Consider the following 14,311-nt stretch of genomic DNA (forward strand, 5'->3'; position numbering starts at 1 on the left):
TTTTATCTCTTTTGCAGACCCAAAAACAGGAAGTCACCATAGAAACTTTACAAACTGACCTTGATCAGACAAACGAGGAGCTGGACAAACTAAACACAGCCCACTTGGAAGAACGAGCCCAACTCATTCATGACCTTCAAAGCTGCGAGCGGGAAATCGATAGTCTTAAAGACGTCCTGTTGGAAAAGGACAAGGAGATCTCATCCCTGTCTGGGAACATGGCGGAGTATGCAGAACAGGTCACAGTGCTGAAGAAGGAGCTCAAACTGAAAGAAGAGCACCTGGTTCAAGTAGAAAACGCACTGAGTAAGGCAGAGCGGGAGGCCATGGTTATCAGGGACTCACAGAATTCAGACCAGCAATCCCTGAACAGCAAGATCACAGAGCTGGTCGGGAAACTCAAGGATACCGAGATGGAGTTAGTCAAGACCAAAGAGGAAGGAGAGTCTAAGGTGGCTGAGGTGGAACATCTTATAAATCAGACCGAAGAGGACAAGAAAACTATTCAGGACCTGCGGGGGGAGATACAGAAACAGATTGTGAGCCATCGTAATCACCTTTCTGAATGTGAAACACACATCACTTCACTAAAGGAACAGCTGACTTCATCCACCCAGAAGCTACAGGAATCAGAAGGACTCGTTTTGCAGCTGAAGGACAAAAATACCAACGATGAGAAACAGCTTAATGATAAAGAGCAGACGTATGAAAAAGAACTCAAATCTTTAAAGGACGAACAGAACAAACTTCTTGCTCAGGTGGAAAAATATAACAATGATGTGGAGACATTGTCCAAACAATTAGAGGAGCAAGTACAGAGTGAGGAAAATATCAAAAAAGAGATGCAGGAAAAACTGGAAACCATAATGTCACTGGAAAACCAACTAAAAGCAACGGATAAACAAGCAGAGGATGAAAGGCAGAAATTCAACACTAAATTGCAAGTCCAGGAATCAGAAAATCAGAAGTTGAGCAAAGATCTTCAGACCAAATCTGAAAACCTTTCTAAAATCAAGACCGTCTTAAAAAACATGAAGACCGAGAAACAGCAGCTGCAAGAAAAGCTCAAAGGCCTGACCGAAGAGCTTGAGCAACAGAAGCAGAATGTAAAGCAACTCAATGAAAAGGTTACATCCTCTCTTGAAATAAACAGCAATCTGGAGAAGCAAGTACAATCTCTCACGACGGAGAACGAGAGACTTGAACTGGAGGTGTCTGAGAGGGTAAAAGCCATTTCAGACGTTACAGTTGAGAAAGAGACTTTGCAAGTTAAAATATCCACGTTGGAAACACAACTCACACAAAACAACACAATCATTGAAGGTCTGCAGAAAGATAAAGAGAATTTGACTGTTCAGAGTAATGAGTTAAATAGAGTTATTGAGCAAAGCACACACTCAAACTCCGAGATTCTGCTGGCAAAAACAAACGAATGTAGTAATCTCAACCAGTTACTCAGGGAGAAGGAGGACGAGGCGGCGCAACTGCAAGAACAAGTGCAAAAATTGATGTCAAAGGTAGACCAGCTGCAGCATGACATGGCAGAAAAAGAGCAGACTGCCACTGATCTCCAAGCACAAATAGAGGCGCAACAAAACCAGCAAACGCAACTTCAAGAAACGTTGTCTATGCTTCGGGAACAGGAATGCACTCTGAAGTCTGGGTTAATGGATAAAGATACAATGTTGAAAGAGAAACAGGAAGAGTACCACAGTGTGCAGAATGAAATGACCAAACTACAAGCTGAAGCCGAATCACAAAATGTGGAACGCTCACAACTTTGCCAGCAACTTGAAGAGCGAGAAGAAAAGTTGAAAAATGTGACCCAACAGTGTCAAAAACACAAAGATGAACTGAATGATACAAACAAGACTATTAAGTCTCTGCGGGACCAAATCAGTGTCATGGAGGAAAACGCCAGAAAGATTGAATCTGAAGCAGAGCAAGGACAAACAGAGTTGACTAGTTTAAAGAATCAAATCCAAACAGTCGCGGAGGAAAACCACCAACTCCGTGCTGCTTGTGAATCCAGAGAAAAGGAGCTTGCTCAGCAAACACAGGTCGTATCTGACCTTGATGGGCAGCTTAAAACAACTCTAGAACAGAACTCTAGTTTTAGTGTGAAGATTACCACTCTAACAGAAGATAATCAGAGACTACAAGAGGAGCTGGCACAGAACATTAAATCCGTTTCTGAATTAACCGCTGAGAGGAGTTTACTCCAAGAAAAAAGTTCTGGGCTTGAAATAAAAATCGTAGATAATCAGAAAACAATCGACGGCCTGTTGAGGGAAAAGGAGGAGCTTACTTTAGCTGCAAATGAGTTAAAAAAGATCCTCAAGGAAAGCGAAATGTCAAACTCTGCAGGTTTGCTTGAGAAAACAAATGAATGTACTCATCTGTCAAAAACACTGAGGGAGAGAGAAGAACAGCTTCAGAATTTACAGGAGCAAGTTAATGGCCTAAATATGCAGGTTAGTCAACTCAACACGTTCTTGAATGAGAAAGAACAAACGGCGTCAGAAAAGAGTTCTCAGTTGGAGGCCCAGCAGAACCAACTGCTGCAACTTCAGGACACTATATCTATGCTTCAGGAACAGGGATCTGTCCTCAAGTCAGGGCTAATGGAGAAAGACACAATGTTTCAACAGAAAGCAGAGGAATGTAGTGTTTATCAGAATGAAGTCATGCAACAGAAGGATCTCATATCGCAGAGACAGGCTGAGGTAGAGTCACTCAAGCAAGAGTGCTTGGAGGTGAAACGGCAGATAGAGCAAAAAGAACAGACCCTTAAAGAAGTAACAAATGAGTTTCAAAACCACAAAGATGAGCTGAATAAACGAAACGAGTCTGTGATTACACTCAGCAGTCAGCTTGGTGCCATGAATGAGAACTGCGCAGAGATGGAGGTTGAAATAACCAACCTAAAGGCTGCTGTGCAGAAACTCACCGCAGAAAATAGTCAGCTGCTGCAGGACGAGGACCAGAGGAAAGCAGAGGTAATTGATTTTAAAGATAACATTCAAGCGCTGAACGAGCAAAATACAAGGATAAAATCTGAACTCCAGAAAACAGTGACAGAGCTGTCCAGAGCACATGAAGAAGTCACACATCTCAAAACAGCGGTCTGTGAGAAGGACGGCGAACTCAAAACGGCATGGTCAGAGAAGGACAGGCTTAATTTGACTACGCAAGGAAAAGATGACTCCCTGAAACAGCAAGAGAATTTGATCCAGCAACTCAACAGTAGGATTGCTGAGCAGGAGGAGCAGCTGAAACAGAAAGCAGATGACAGTGTCAGTTCGAGAGCACAGGTTTCAAAGCTTGAAGATGAAGTCTGTAAACTCAGAGGTCAAGTTGAGGGCCTTACTTCAGAGTCATCCCTACTGAAAAATACTTTGGAGAAAAAAGAACAGGCAAGTCTTGAAATTCAGAGTAATTCTTTATCTGTCGCTGAAAATCTCAAATCAAATCTACAAACCAAAGAGGAAGAGTGTGTGACCTTGAAAGAACAGATTTTACACCTCGAAGAATCTGTCGCAAAGCTCAACAACACCCTCCAAGTGCAGATGTCTGAAACAGCAAATCTGAAAAAGGTTTTAGAAGAAAAAGAGGCAGCTCTTTTGGACCAGTCCAAGTCTCTTCAGGACATGCAGAGACGAGTAGATGAGGCGTTGCTCTTCAAAACTCAGTTCATGGAAAGCACAGAGTTGGTGTCTCAGCTTCAGAGTCAAATTCAGATACTGTCCACAGACTCTGGAAACCTTAAAAAGTCAACAGAAGAAACACAAAGTGCCTTCAACAACCTACAAGAGAAATATGCAGCTAACTTAGAGGATTTGCAAGACGTAAGAAAGCAGCTGTCCCAAAGGACCGATGAGGTGTCCAGCCTTCGGAAGTTATTGGATGATACCAATAGTGAACATCAGACATCAACGACCACAATAGAAACACTGAGAAATGAGTTATCAGCAATCCAACACAATCTAGATAAAACACAAGACCTGAACTCCAGTCTGTCAAAGGAAAAGGATGAAGCTTTTGCTTCTCATCAAGCAAGTGTATCACTGCTGACCGTGGAAATAGAAAGACTGAAGTCACAACATCTTCAAGTTGTGGCACAAATGAATGCACTGACAGAAAACCTGGAGCAGAGAGAAATGGCTCTCCATGCCATTAACAGTCAGTACACAACCCAAGCCAAACACACCACTCAGCTGGTTTCAGAAATGCAGAAACTAGAAGAGCAAAATAAGAGACTAAATGAGGAGATTAGTTTGTCAAAGGAGGAGCAGCAGAAGCATCTTACTGCAGTCAGTAAGGAAAACACACATTTGCAGGAAGACATAAGAAAACTTCTTGCACAGAAGGAAGAGCTGGAAAGAAGACATCATCAATTTTCGGCATCGCAGGAGCAGCAGTCCAGCAGCATGAACGAAAACATGGAGAAAATGGTGTCCGAGAAGCAGAGCCTTCAAGCAAAGGTTAGTGCAAAAGACGAAGAACTTTCTCAATTAAAAGACAACATTCAAAAGGTAGAACAAATTCTGCAGGACTCTGAGAAAGAGTGGCTGTTAGTTCTGGATAGAGAAAAACAGGATAAGAATCTACTTGCAGAACAGTTGAAAAGTGTTGAAAATGAAATGAAATCTAAAGATGCTAAAGTTAATGCTTTGAAACAAGACTTGGACAGTTTGCAGGAGAAACTAGCCGAGGCTTCTACGGCAATTAGGAAGGGTTCTGATCAACTCAGCGCAAAAGAGTTGGAGGCATCGACATCCAGGATTCAACTCGAAAAGGTATTAGCATCTGTCCAGGAAAAGGATAATGAGAACAATAATTTGCAACAGGCTCTAAAAGCCGTGGAACATGAGTTAGAAGAACTCGTAGCGAGAAAAAATGGTACTGACAAAGATTCTGCTGTCCGTCCACTGATGGCATCTGAGAGATCATCTGCTTTAAATGAAGAAAAAGCCTATTTACAGCACATGATAAAACAATTAGAGGAGCGTCATCAGTCTGAGGTAGATGCTTTGAAAAATGAGTTGGATAAGACTGTAGCACAATTACAAAAGACGCAGAATATACTTAATGAAGGAGAAAGGAGTCATTCGGAGAAGGGTCAAGAAATCGCTCTTCTTCAAGAGACGGTGGAGCATTTACAGACTCGCCTCAGTGCTGAAGCAGAGAGAGTGAAAGAAGCTGCTGTCAAACACTCTTCTTTACACTGTGAACTGCAAGCAAAAGATGAGCAAATAAGCTGCATAAGCATTCAAATAAGTCAACAGAAGGAGTTACTTGCTGGACTTAGTCAGCAGTTAAGGGATAAAGATGCATCCATCGCTCAAGTCATGGAGTCTGCCTCGAATGAAAGAGTGAAACTTAGTGAGGAAAATACATCTCTGACAGCAAAATTAGAAGACACGGAGCAAGCACATCAAACCTCCATGAAGAGACTCGAAGAGATTTCTCAGCAACTAGAAGAACGTATTTCATGCTCTCAAAGTGAAATCGATATCAAGAATTCAGAGAAGCTCGAGCTGAAAAAGAAAAATGATGATCTGAAAGGTGAGCTAGCCAGGGTATCTAAAGAAAAAGATGTAATGAAGAAGAAGCTTCAAGCTGCTCTCATTCTGAGAAAGGATCTTTTGAAAAAGATTGAAGAATATGAAAACCAAAAGGAGGAGAGTGTAAACTATAAAACTGAGGTTCCACTTTTACAGACTAAATTACAGGACATGACAAACCAAGCTGAAGCCTCAGAAAAAACTTACAAAGAAAATGTTTCTCTTCTTGAAAAGAAAATCCTTGAGAAGGAGGGGGAGATTCTTGAACACAAAACAGAAAGTGAAAGACTCATTGAGCAATTGAAATCAGAAAAACACATTTTGCAAGCAACATTAAATGAGAAGGAGGTTTGTTTGTCAGAAACAATTCAAACACTCAGTGAGAAAAACAACCTGATGGAACAACTGCAGACCAGTGCTGCTGAGAAAGAAGATGCCTTCGAGCGAGACAGAAACAGCCTGATGCAGAAATTAGAGGAGCTTCAGAACGAAATCAAGACATGTAAAGACGAGTCAAAGGACAAATCTTCCACTGCAACTGCTGTTGATTTAGAGAACGAGCTTGCACAGATGAAGTTAGAAAAGGCGATGCTACAGAAAAAGGCCCAGGCTGCTTTGCTGGCACGAAAAGAGTCCATAAAGAAAGCTCAAGAAAATGAAAAGAAATTAACTCAAGAACTAGCTGAACTGAAAGACGACTATAAAGCTCTGTTGGAACAACACTGTCAGCAGACAAATGAGCTTAACGCTGTCCAGTTAAAGTTTGATGAGAAGGTCAGGGAACTGGAGGACCTCCGTAAAACTTCTTTGTCTTATCTAGATGAACTGGACACTCTAAGGCAGCTGGTTGAGGAAAGAGATAAAACTCTACAAGATTTAAAGATGTCTCTGGCTGAGAAAGAGAGCCAGTGCCATTCTCTATCAAACTTGCAAACAGAGCTAGAAACTGTTAAATCCAAATTTGAGGGCATGTCTCTTGAGATGGTTGGTAAACATGAGGCTTTCATAGTCCTGGAGCAAAGAGCAGAAACTTTGAACTCAAAACTGCATGTAGCAGAGAGCGACTTAGAGAAAGCTCTTGCTGAAGTAAAAGAGAAGACCGAAGAAGTCCAGAAATATCAGGAAATGGTTAAAGCTGCTGAGCTTACGTCCCACCAGGAGAAGCAAGCTTTATTTAATGAAAACATGGCTTTGGAGACCCAGCTCAACAACTCCAAGTCCGCACTTGAGGAACAAACTTGTGCGAATGAAGAAAAGTATCAAATTTTGATGGAAGACAACAAGGCTCTTTTGGAGCAAGTGTCAACCATCCAAAAAACATTAGCAGAAACAAAGCAGCAGCTCGGTGAAGAGAAAGGCCGTCTGACTACAGAGCTTGAAAAAGCACAGCTGCGTTGTACTGAAGAACAAAAGAATTTGGAATCGTTAACGCAAGAAAAAGAAAATGCGCTCAAATTAATCAATGAACTCAGAGATGAGGTGACCACGGTGAATAAGCAACTGCAGCAGTCTGAGACAGTAAATGAGCAGCTTTGTGAAAAGACATCTGCAATGTGCGTAAAACAAGAACATGTTAACAAAGATGAGGTCGACTTTACTCATAAACGTGCTGAAGACTTTGAAGTGAAACTAAAAGAGAAGGATGATGCCTTGTTAGTTTCTCAGGCTCAAATTTCAGAAAAGGAAGAACTAATTGCAGCACTTGAACAGCAATTACAGCAACAAATTAAACTGCATGAAGTAGCCATTAATAAGATGAGAACAGAGGCTGAGGAGCTTCAGAAATCTCGAGATGATGGCACCAAAATGAATGATCAGGACAACCAGAGCAAAATAACTCTCTTAACCAGGAAACTTCAAGCAGCTTTAGTTTCTAGGAAAGAACTCATGAAGGAAAATGCAAGACTCAAAGAAGACGCAGAAAAGCTGTCTGTCAACCATGAAGATAAAGAAGCTGAGAATGTTTCTCTGAAGTCATCCGTTTTGAAGTTGAAACAACAAAATGTGGATCTGGAAAGCTTTGTGGCGTCTTTGAACGAGGAGAAAGATAAGCTCAGCAACGAAATTGATCGCGTCCTTAATGATAATCGCAGCCTGTCCGCAGCCTGTGAAAGCTTGAAACTAACCATAGAAAACATCACCCAGCAGAAGCAAGCCTTCTCCTGCCAGCTAGAATCTCTTAAAGACTCTCAAACAGAGGAGCTGACCAAATGGAAGTCGAAGCACTCTGAGCTGAAACAAGAGTACGAGTCTCTTTTACAAGCTTATGAAAACGTTAGCAGTGAAATGGATAAGATGAGACAGCTTTTGGAAGGGGCCAAAAGAGAGAGACAGGAAGCACTTCGAAAAATACACAAACACGATACCGAGATGGAGAATCTGGAGAGGCAGGCTAGAGAGATGGAGGAGGAAAACGAAAGAATTAAAGAGAAAATGCACAAATTTGCAAAAGAGAAACGGCACAAGATTGAGGAGCTGGAGGAAGAGAATCAGAAAATTAGGGCAGAACTGAGTGAGATTGATGGAAACCACAAAGTGGAGACGTGTGAGCTGACTAATAAAAATCAACAATTGGAGGCTGAGATTTGCAAACTGAAGGAGTCATCAGAGGATCTGAGAGAGAAGCTCACAGACATACAGGCTGAAAATGGCCAACTGTTGGAAAAGCTTGAAGAGGCTAGCTCTTCATTAGAAAAGAAGCACTCGGAATCAAACTCGTACACAAACAATATGCAGCTTAAACTTGATGAGGCACTCAGCTTGAATAATTCACTGACTGCCCAGATCGAGGCTCAGAAAACAGAACTTGGCGCTCAATTGGAAATCAACAATTTGCTACAAAAGGAGAGGCAAAATCTCTCTGAAAGGATTGAGAAGATACAGAACGATCATGAATTGCAGTTGGGAAAGAAAGACGATGCCATTAAAGAGCTCAAAGACATCATTAACAGGCACAGCCAAGAGACCATTAGCCTAAATGAGAAGGTCAGAATCCTGGAGGACGACAAGTCTCTTCTTCAGGAGGAGCTTGAAAATGTTCAGGAGATTTCAGACAAAGTGAAAAATGAAAATGAGTATTTGGAAACTGTGATTCTCAAAAACTCTGAAAGAATTGATGAACTGACCGAGTCTGTTAATGCTTTCCAAACCCAAAACACTCAGCTGTCTTCTCAGCTGGCAGCAAGTAAGGAGATGAGTAACCAGGTCCGTCAAGAAAAAGAGGAAGAACAGCTCAAACTAGTCAGAGTCTTTGAGGAGAAACTCAAGACGGTTCAGAGAGGCAATGAGGGGTCCAAGAATGTGAAGAAAGAACTGCAAGAGCTACTTAAAGAAAAGCATCAAGAGATCAATCAGCTGCAGCAAAACTGCATTAAATACCAAGAACTGATTTTAGATTTAGAGAGCTCTCTGAAGACCTCGCAGTCATCCTGTGAACACCTGGAAAAGGAACTGAAGAAAAGTTTGGAGAAGACCTCTGTTTTAGAGGAGAGAAGAAAACAAGTTGAAGCTGAAGTGATCACGAACAAGAATCTCCTTCAGGAGGCCACAGAGAAGATCGTGAGTGTTCAGTCTGAAAGAGACCAGCTGGCTCTGGAAATATCACAGCAAAGTAAAAAATCTGAGGATCAGGTCATCGAGAAAACACAATCACAGCAAAATAGAGATGAGAAACAAATAAACTCTTATATGGAGAATCAAATTATGTTGCAGCAACAGATAGATGACCTCAGTGAGTTAAAAGACAGAGAAAGCCAAAAAGTGAATGAACTGAGGCAGCAGATAGACTCTCAAGATCTACAGATCAATACCCTTAAGAGAGCGTTTGAGACTACTGAAGCAAAGCTGTCGGCTCTGTCTTCCACTCCTCAAGGGGCAGATGCTACAAAAGTTTGGAATGACTTGTACCAAAAGACCTTGCACGAGAAGGATAACCAGCTCCTCGAACAAGGTTTTGTGATCAAAAGATTCCTGGAAGACATGAGAGTGAAAGAAAAAGAGGTGAACGAACTACGAGTGACCAAGTCAAGACTTGAAAGGACACTGAATGATTATTCTGTCGCTGCCGCTGCACAGCAGAGACAGCTGTTTGTAATGAGTGCAAGCAACGCTGAACTTGCTGAGAGTGTGGAGCTCATGACTGTGCAGGTAAAGGAGCTCGATGCTCAAGTTGAAAGAATAGACCAGGATAAAAATACACTCAACAGACAGCTCGCTGACAAAGAAGATTTCATTTCCCAAATGCAGCTTAATCTCCAGCAAACAGAGAAGATAAATACAGACACAGACGCTCAGCTGCTCCTTTTACAGTCTCAAAACGACAAACTTCAGGCTGACTTTGAGAAGCAGGAGGGGATTTCTCTGCAACTGAGAACACTTCTCCAGAGCAAAGATGCTGAGATCTCCTCTTTGCTGTCTTGTAAAGATGGACAGATGTCAGGATATCTGGAACAACTCCAGGCTAACTATCGCTCCCAGGTGGCAGTCTATGATGACAGGTTAACATCTGTACACTACCAAAGGGAAAAGGCTGACAAAGAGATGAGAGGGCTTGAGGCCAAGGTCAAAAGTCTGCAAATTAAAGTTAACAGGTCTGTCCAGGAAAAGGAGCAGATGGCAGCTAAGATAGAGTCATTCAAGAACTCAATGGTGTCTTTACAGAGCGAAAGGGAGCGATTGATGTCAGAATACAGAATACTTGAAGCAAAAAGTCAGTTAGGGCTAAAGGGTAAAGAGGGCTCTGCTGACGGGGAAGGTGGTGCAACCAAAGGACTTAAACATGAAATTAGGAAATTGTTGCATCAGATGGATGACCTCAATTCAGAGAACGCCATGCTCAGGGCGCAGCTGGTTCGTTACAGAGAGGATTTGAATCAAGTTTTATTCCTGAAGGACAACCAGTCGAAGGTGCTGCTCAAGAAGCAGCAGGATGTGATCAAAAACCTTGAAAACCAAAAGGCTGCAGCTGAAAAGCAGCACAGGGAGTCACGGTTGGAGCTCCAAAAGGAAGAAGAGGCGAGCAATACTTTAAAAGCAGAGATTTCTAAACTTCAAGCTCAGGTTACAAAACTGGAAGAAAGAGCCACGACAAACGAGGGCAAAGTGATCGCTGACCTGCAGCAAGCGGTGGCGGCTAAAGCAGCTGAATGTAATGACCTCCAGCAAAAAGTTCTGTCTCAGAAAATCTTAACTGATGAGCTCAAGGAAAAAATGCAGCTGCTGGAGAATGTAACGGACAAAAAACTGGCCGATGCCGAGGATAAATACAACAGTGAGCTGGACACCTTTGAGCGCGAGGTGGAGCTAATGAGGAACGAGCGAGAGACGGCTGATCAACGGGTGGCGGAGCTCGCAAAAGACTTGCTGGAAATGGAGCAACAGTTATCAGAGGCCAAAACTCTGAACAAAGACGTAAAAGCTCAAAATGAGTCCCTGTGCAAAGCCATGGCTGCTCTGCAGAATGACCGAGACCAGCTCATCGAAGACTTCAAGATCCTGCGGAACAGATACGACGAAGAACTCCGAGAGACTCAAGCAGCTTTCAACAAGGTTGAGCGCAGTCTTCAGGATGCCACCTCCGACTTGGCGATGTTTGCTAAAGAGAGGGACATCCTTGTTCATAAATTAAACGCTTTAGAGAGTAAAGACGCTCCAGCGGAGTTGAACAAGTTGTTGGATGAGCTGTCGAAGGCTTTGTCAGAAAAGGAAAAGCAACTGAAGCAGGCCGTCCTGGAAAACGGCTCGTACAGCAGGCAGCTGTCGGCGTTCTCCAGATCCATGGCCAGCCTCCAAAATGATCGTGACAGGCTGGTTGATGAGTTGGCTGGGGCCAAAAGAGTGGTTGAGTCCAGGCAAGGGTCAAGCCCAGAGACTGTGTCTTCCATGAGTGTGGAAAAGTCAAAAGGAAGTGTCCAGAATGAGAAACATGGGCTGGTAAGTCAAGTCATCAGCTGTGATTTGAGTTTGGCTGTTGCTTGCGCCTCCTTTCTCTGTGGTGTTTCATTTTGTGGACAGCATGCAGGGTTGAGTTAGATGTTGTTTTTTTAACATACCGTTGCTTTGACTTGCATGGTATTTTTATTTTTGCTGGGATGCACATGTTCTGGTGTATGTGAGATTTTGTGTTTAATGCATTTTTTAAGATAAATTATATTACCTTGGTGATTGACAACTTTTTTCTGCTTTTTTTTTTAATGTTTTTGCAGCCGATGGATGAGCGTCAACAAACAGCACAGACGATGCAAACTGAAAAAGAAGACAGCAGCCACCAGGAAGAGTCAGCAGATCTGAGGTAAAAGCAAACTGAAGATCATTCTGTTTTTTAGAAATGAAAGTTTCAGTTATTAAAGAAGAACATAATCAAAATCACAGTCATGCCTTGTAGTTCATGTCTGTTGCACCTCTGCAACGTGTCTTTGTTGTTATACCTGTAAAAACACCAAACTGTGATGTGATGGTTTGTTGAATAAAGTGCACCAAATAATAATTCAGCCAGTTTCAGCCTCTGGTGGGCAGCATAAACAAGCCAGTGTCAAGTTACTCTTAAAGAATTCATATTAAAAAGAATATTTGGTACTTTGGGGTTCCCTGCGTACACGTATTAAACCATATTCAAGTCAAAAAATGCAGATACATTGAACGGCTCTTACTTCAAATTGACGAAACCTCCAAAAATGCATGCATCAAACTGTTGAGAAGAATCAGCTGCAAGCCCACTGACTGTTTTTTCTGACTGTTAGATCATCACTTGTTCTCACAGAATATGAGATACTGAGGGTTCTTGAACTGGTTACACAGTCTGGGAATTGTAGTTGTTTTTATGCTTATTCACCATATTTAAGAAAATCCTGCAGGACAACGATCCCCAAGTTGTGTTTCAAGAACTGACTCTGAATTGGAAATTGTTCCATTTTTGTAGGAACCAGTGACCTGCCTCTCAGTTCTGTTCATCTCTTCCTGAAGGCAAAGTTCAGATCTAAAGCGCTACTGCTGACACTGGTTTACAGTATTTACAGTCTGGCAGGTCACAGCTTCACTAAACTCATAAAACCCTGTGCTTTTCTAAACAACAGAAACAATTGAGGGTGTTGCTCACTTTGGTAAAATATTAGATGTTTGATCATTGGATATGCACAGAACAAAAAGACCAAATAACAGTTTAATGAGAAATGTAACGTTTTGGCCTTTAGTGCTAAAGATTTTTCTGTTTTATAGGTCTGAAAGACAGAAGAAGGACACACAACCAGTCAAGGTAAGTTTACACAACTGAACATTGTGATCTGCAATATTATTACTAGGGATGCATGATATTATCGGCACGTCATCGGTATCGGCTGATATAAGCTGTAAATTAAATATCGGCATCTGCCGAAATGAACATTTTCTGCTGATTATGAGGCCGATTTGTTGCCTTCGCCTGACTGTCTTTCCCTCCACGGACTATTTCACCCTGACGGTCCCAGTGCCTACTCCGCAGGCTGCACTTCACTCAGCTGCCCGTCAGACCAGCTGCTTCTTCTAGTGGAGGCTAGCTCCGCTAGCCTCTCAGCTAACATTAGCCTCGGCTCTCCATGTGGATCCAACCGGAGCACCGAGCCCTGGTTTGTTATTCAGGTTAAAGTGGGAAGAAGCAGCTGGTCTGACGGGCAGCTTGAGTGAAGTGCAGCCTGCGGAGGAAACACCGGGACCGTCAGGGTGAAATAGTCTGTGGAGGAGCTGCTATGTTCAGCTGCACAGATAAGTAACACTTTGACTGACAGGATGTACCACTCTGTTTGGGAGGGGGGGGGGGTCGGCAGTTGGCAACCAGCGTATTAGGTGCATTACCACCACCTTCTGCTCCGGAGTGTGGACCAGAGATTAAATTCTACACATTAATCCTGTCTGTCTAATAAACTCAATGAAAACTCTACTGCTGCTCCCACTTGGCAGGTTCATTAAAGTTTTAACACTGAACTCCTGAACTCCAGTTTTCCTGAGTTCTTCCTTCATATATTGTCTTTCTTGATCATACTTAGTACAATCTATGATTGCATGTGTAATAATCTCCTCAGCCAGCTGGAAAAAATATGTGCATATATCGGTATCTGCATCGGCAATCAGCCACAATGAGTTGGAAATATTGGCATATCGGATATCGGCAAAAAATCCAATATCATGCATCCCTAATTATAACTATACTATTTGAAACTGTAGATGATTTTCTTTGTTGCAAGGTACTGGTATAGTGGTATACTGGTAGAAAGACATTTGTCTATCTTAAATAACTGTTTTCATGAATGTGAACCAAATATTATATAATAAATATATATAATTATTATACAATAACATATTAATTTAATAAAAAAAAACAAATATCTGTCAGTGTTTTCACACTTTAAACAAACCCTTTGTTCAGTCTTTCATCTTATTTTTATCTTGTTCACACGCAACAGGAAACTGTTGCTTTGGCAGGTCAGATTGGAATGGAGGAGGCGGTGAGTCGGTTGGAGGCGGAGAGGATCCATCTTCACCGAGACCTGCAGCGCTGCTTGTATGAGATCCAACAACGAGACCAGTATTTCCAGCAGCTCAACACCAAGGTATGAAACTGATGAGGCATCCTAAATCACACCAGTGTAGATGCGGACTGAAGTCGTGTGTAAGTTGTTTGAGAAATGCTTCCAGTTAGTTTACTGTGTAGGCAGGCAGTTAGATCACATCACAGGAAATCAAAGTCTGATTACATGACTTTTCTACCTATTGAC

At 42.2% G+C, this 14,311-nt stretch overlaps 1 protein-coding gene across 2 annotated transcripts in view; it reads left to right on the forward strand.

The window, feature by feature from the left end:
• Positions 1 to 14,311, forward strand: part of LOC122986607 (golgin subfamily B member 1-like) — a 40,011-nt gene that overhangs the window by 20,843 nt on the left and 4,857 nt on the right. For both annotated transcript variants that reach the window (XM_044357935.1, XM_044357936.1), the window contains exons 21-24: positions 18 to 11,498; positions 11,771 to 11,856; positions 12,780 to 12,816; positions 14,000 to 14,146. In XM_044357935.1, the coding sequence (XP_044213870.1) occupies positions 18 to 11,498; positions 11,771 to 11,856; positions 12,780 to 12,816; positions 14,000 to 14,146 (11,751 nt within the window). The remainder of the gene's footprint in view (positions 1 to 17; positions 11,499 to 11,770; positions 11,857 to 12,779; positions 12,817 to 13,999; positions 14,147 to 14,311) is intronic.

Source organism: Thunnus albacares, chromosome 1 (genome assembly GCF_914725855.1).
Source record: "Thunnus albacares chromosome 1, fThuAlb1.1, whole genome shotgun sequence".
In the NCBI taxonomy this organism is placed as follows: Eukaryota; Metazoa; Chordata; class Actinopteri; order Scombriformes; family Scombridae; genus Thunnus; species Thunnus albacares.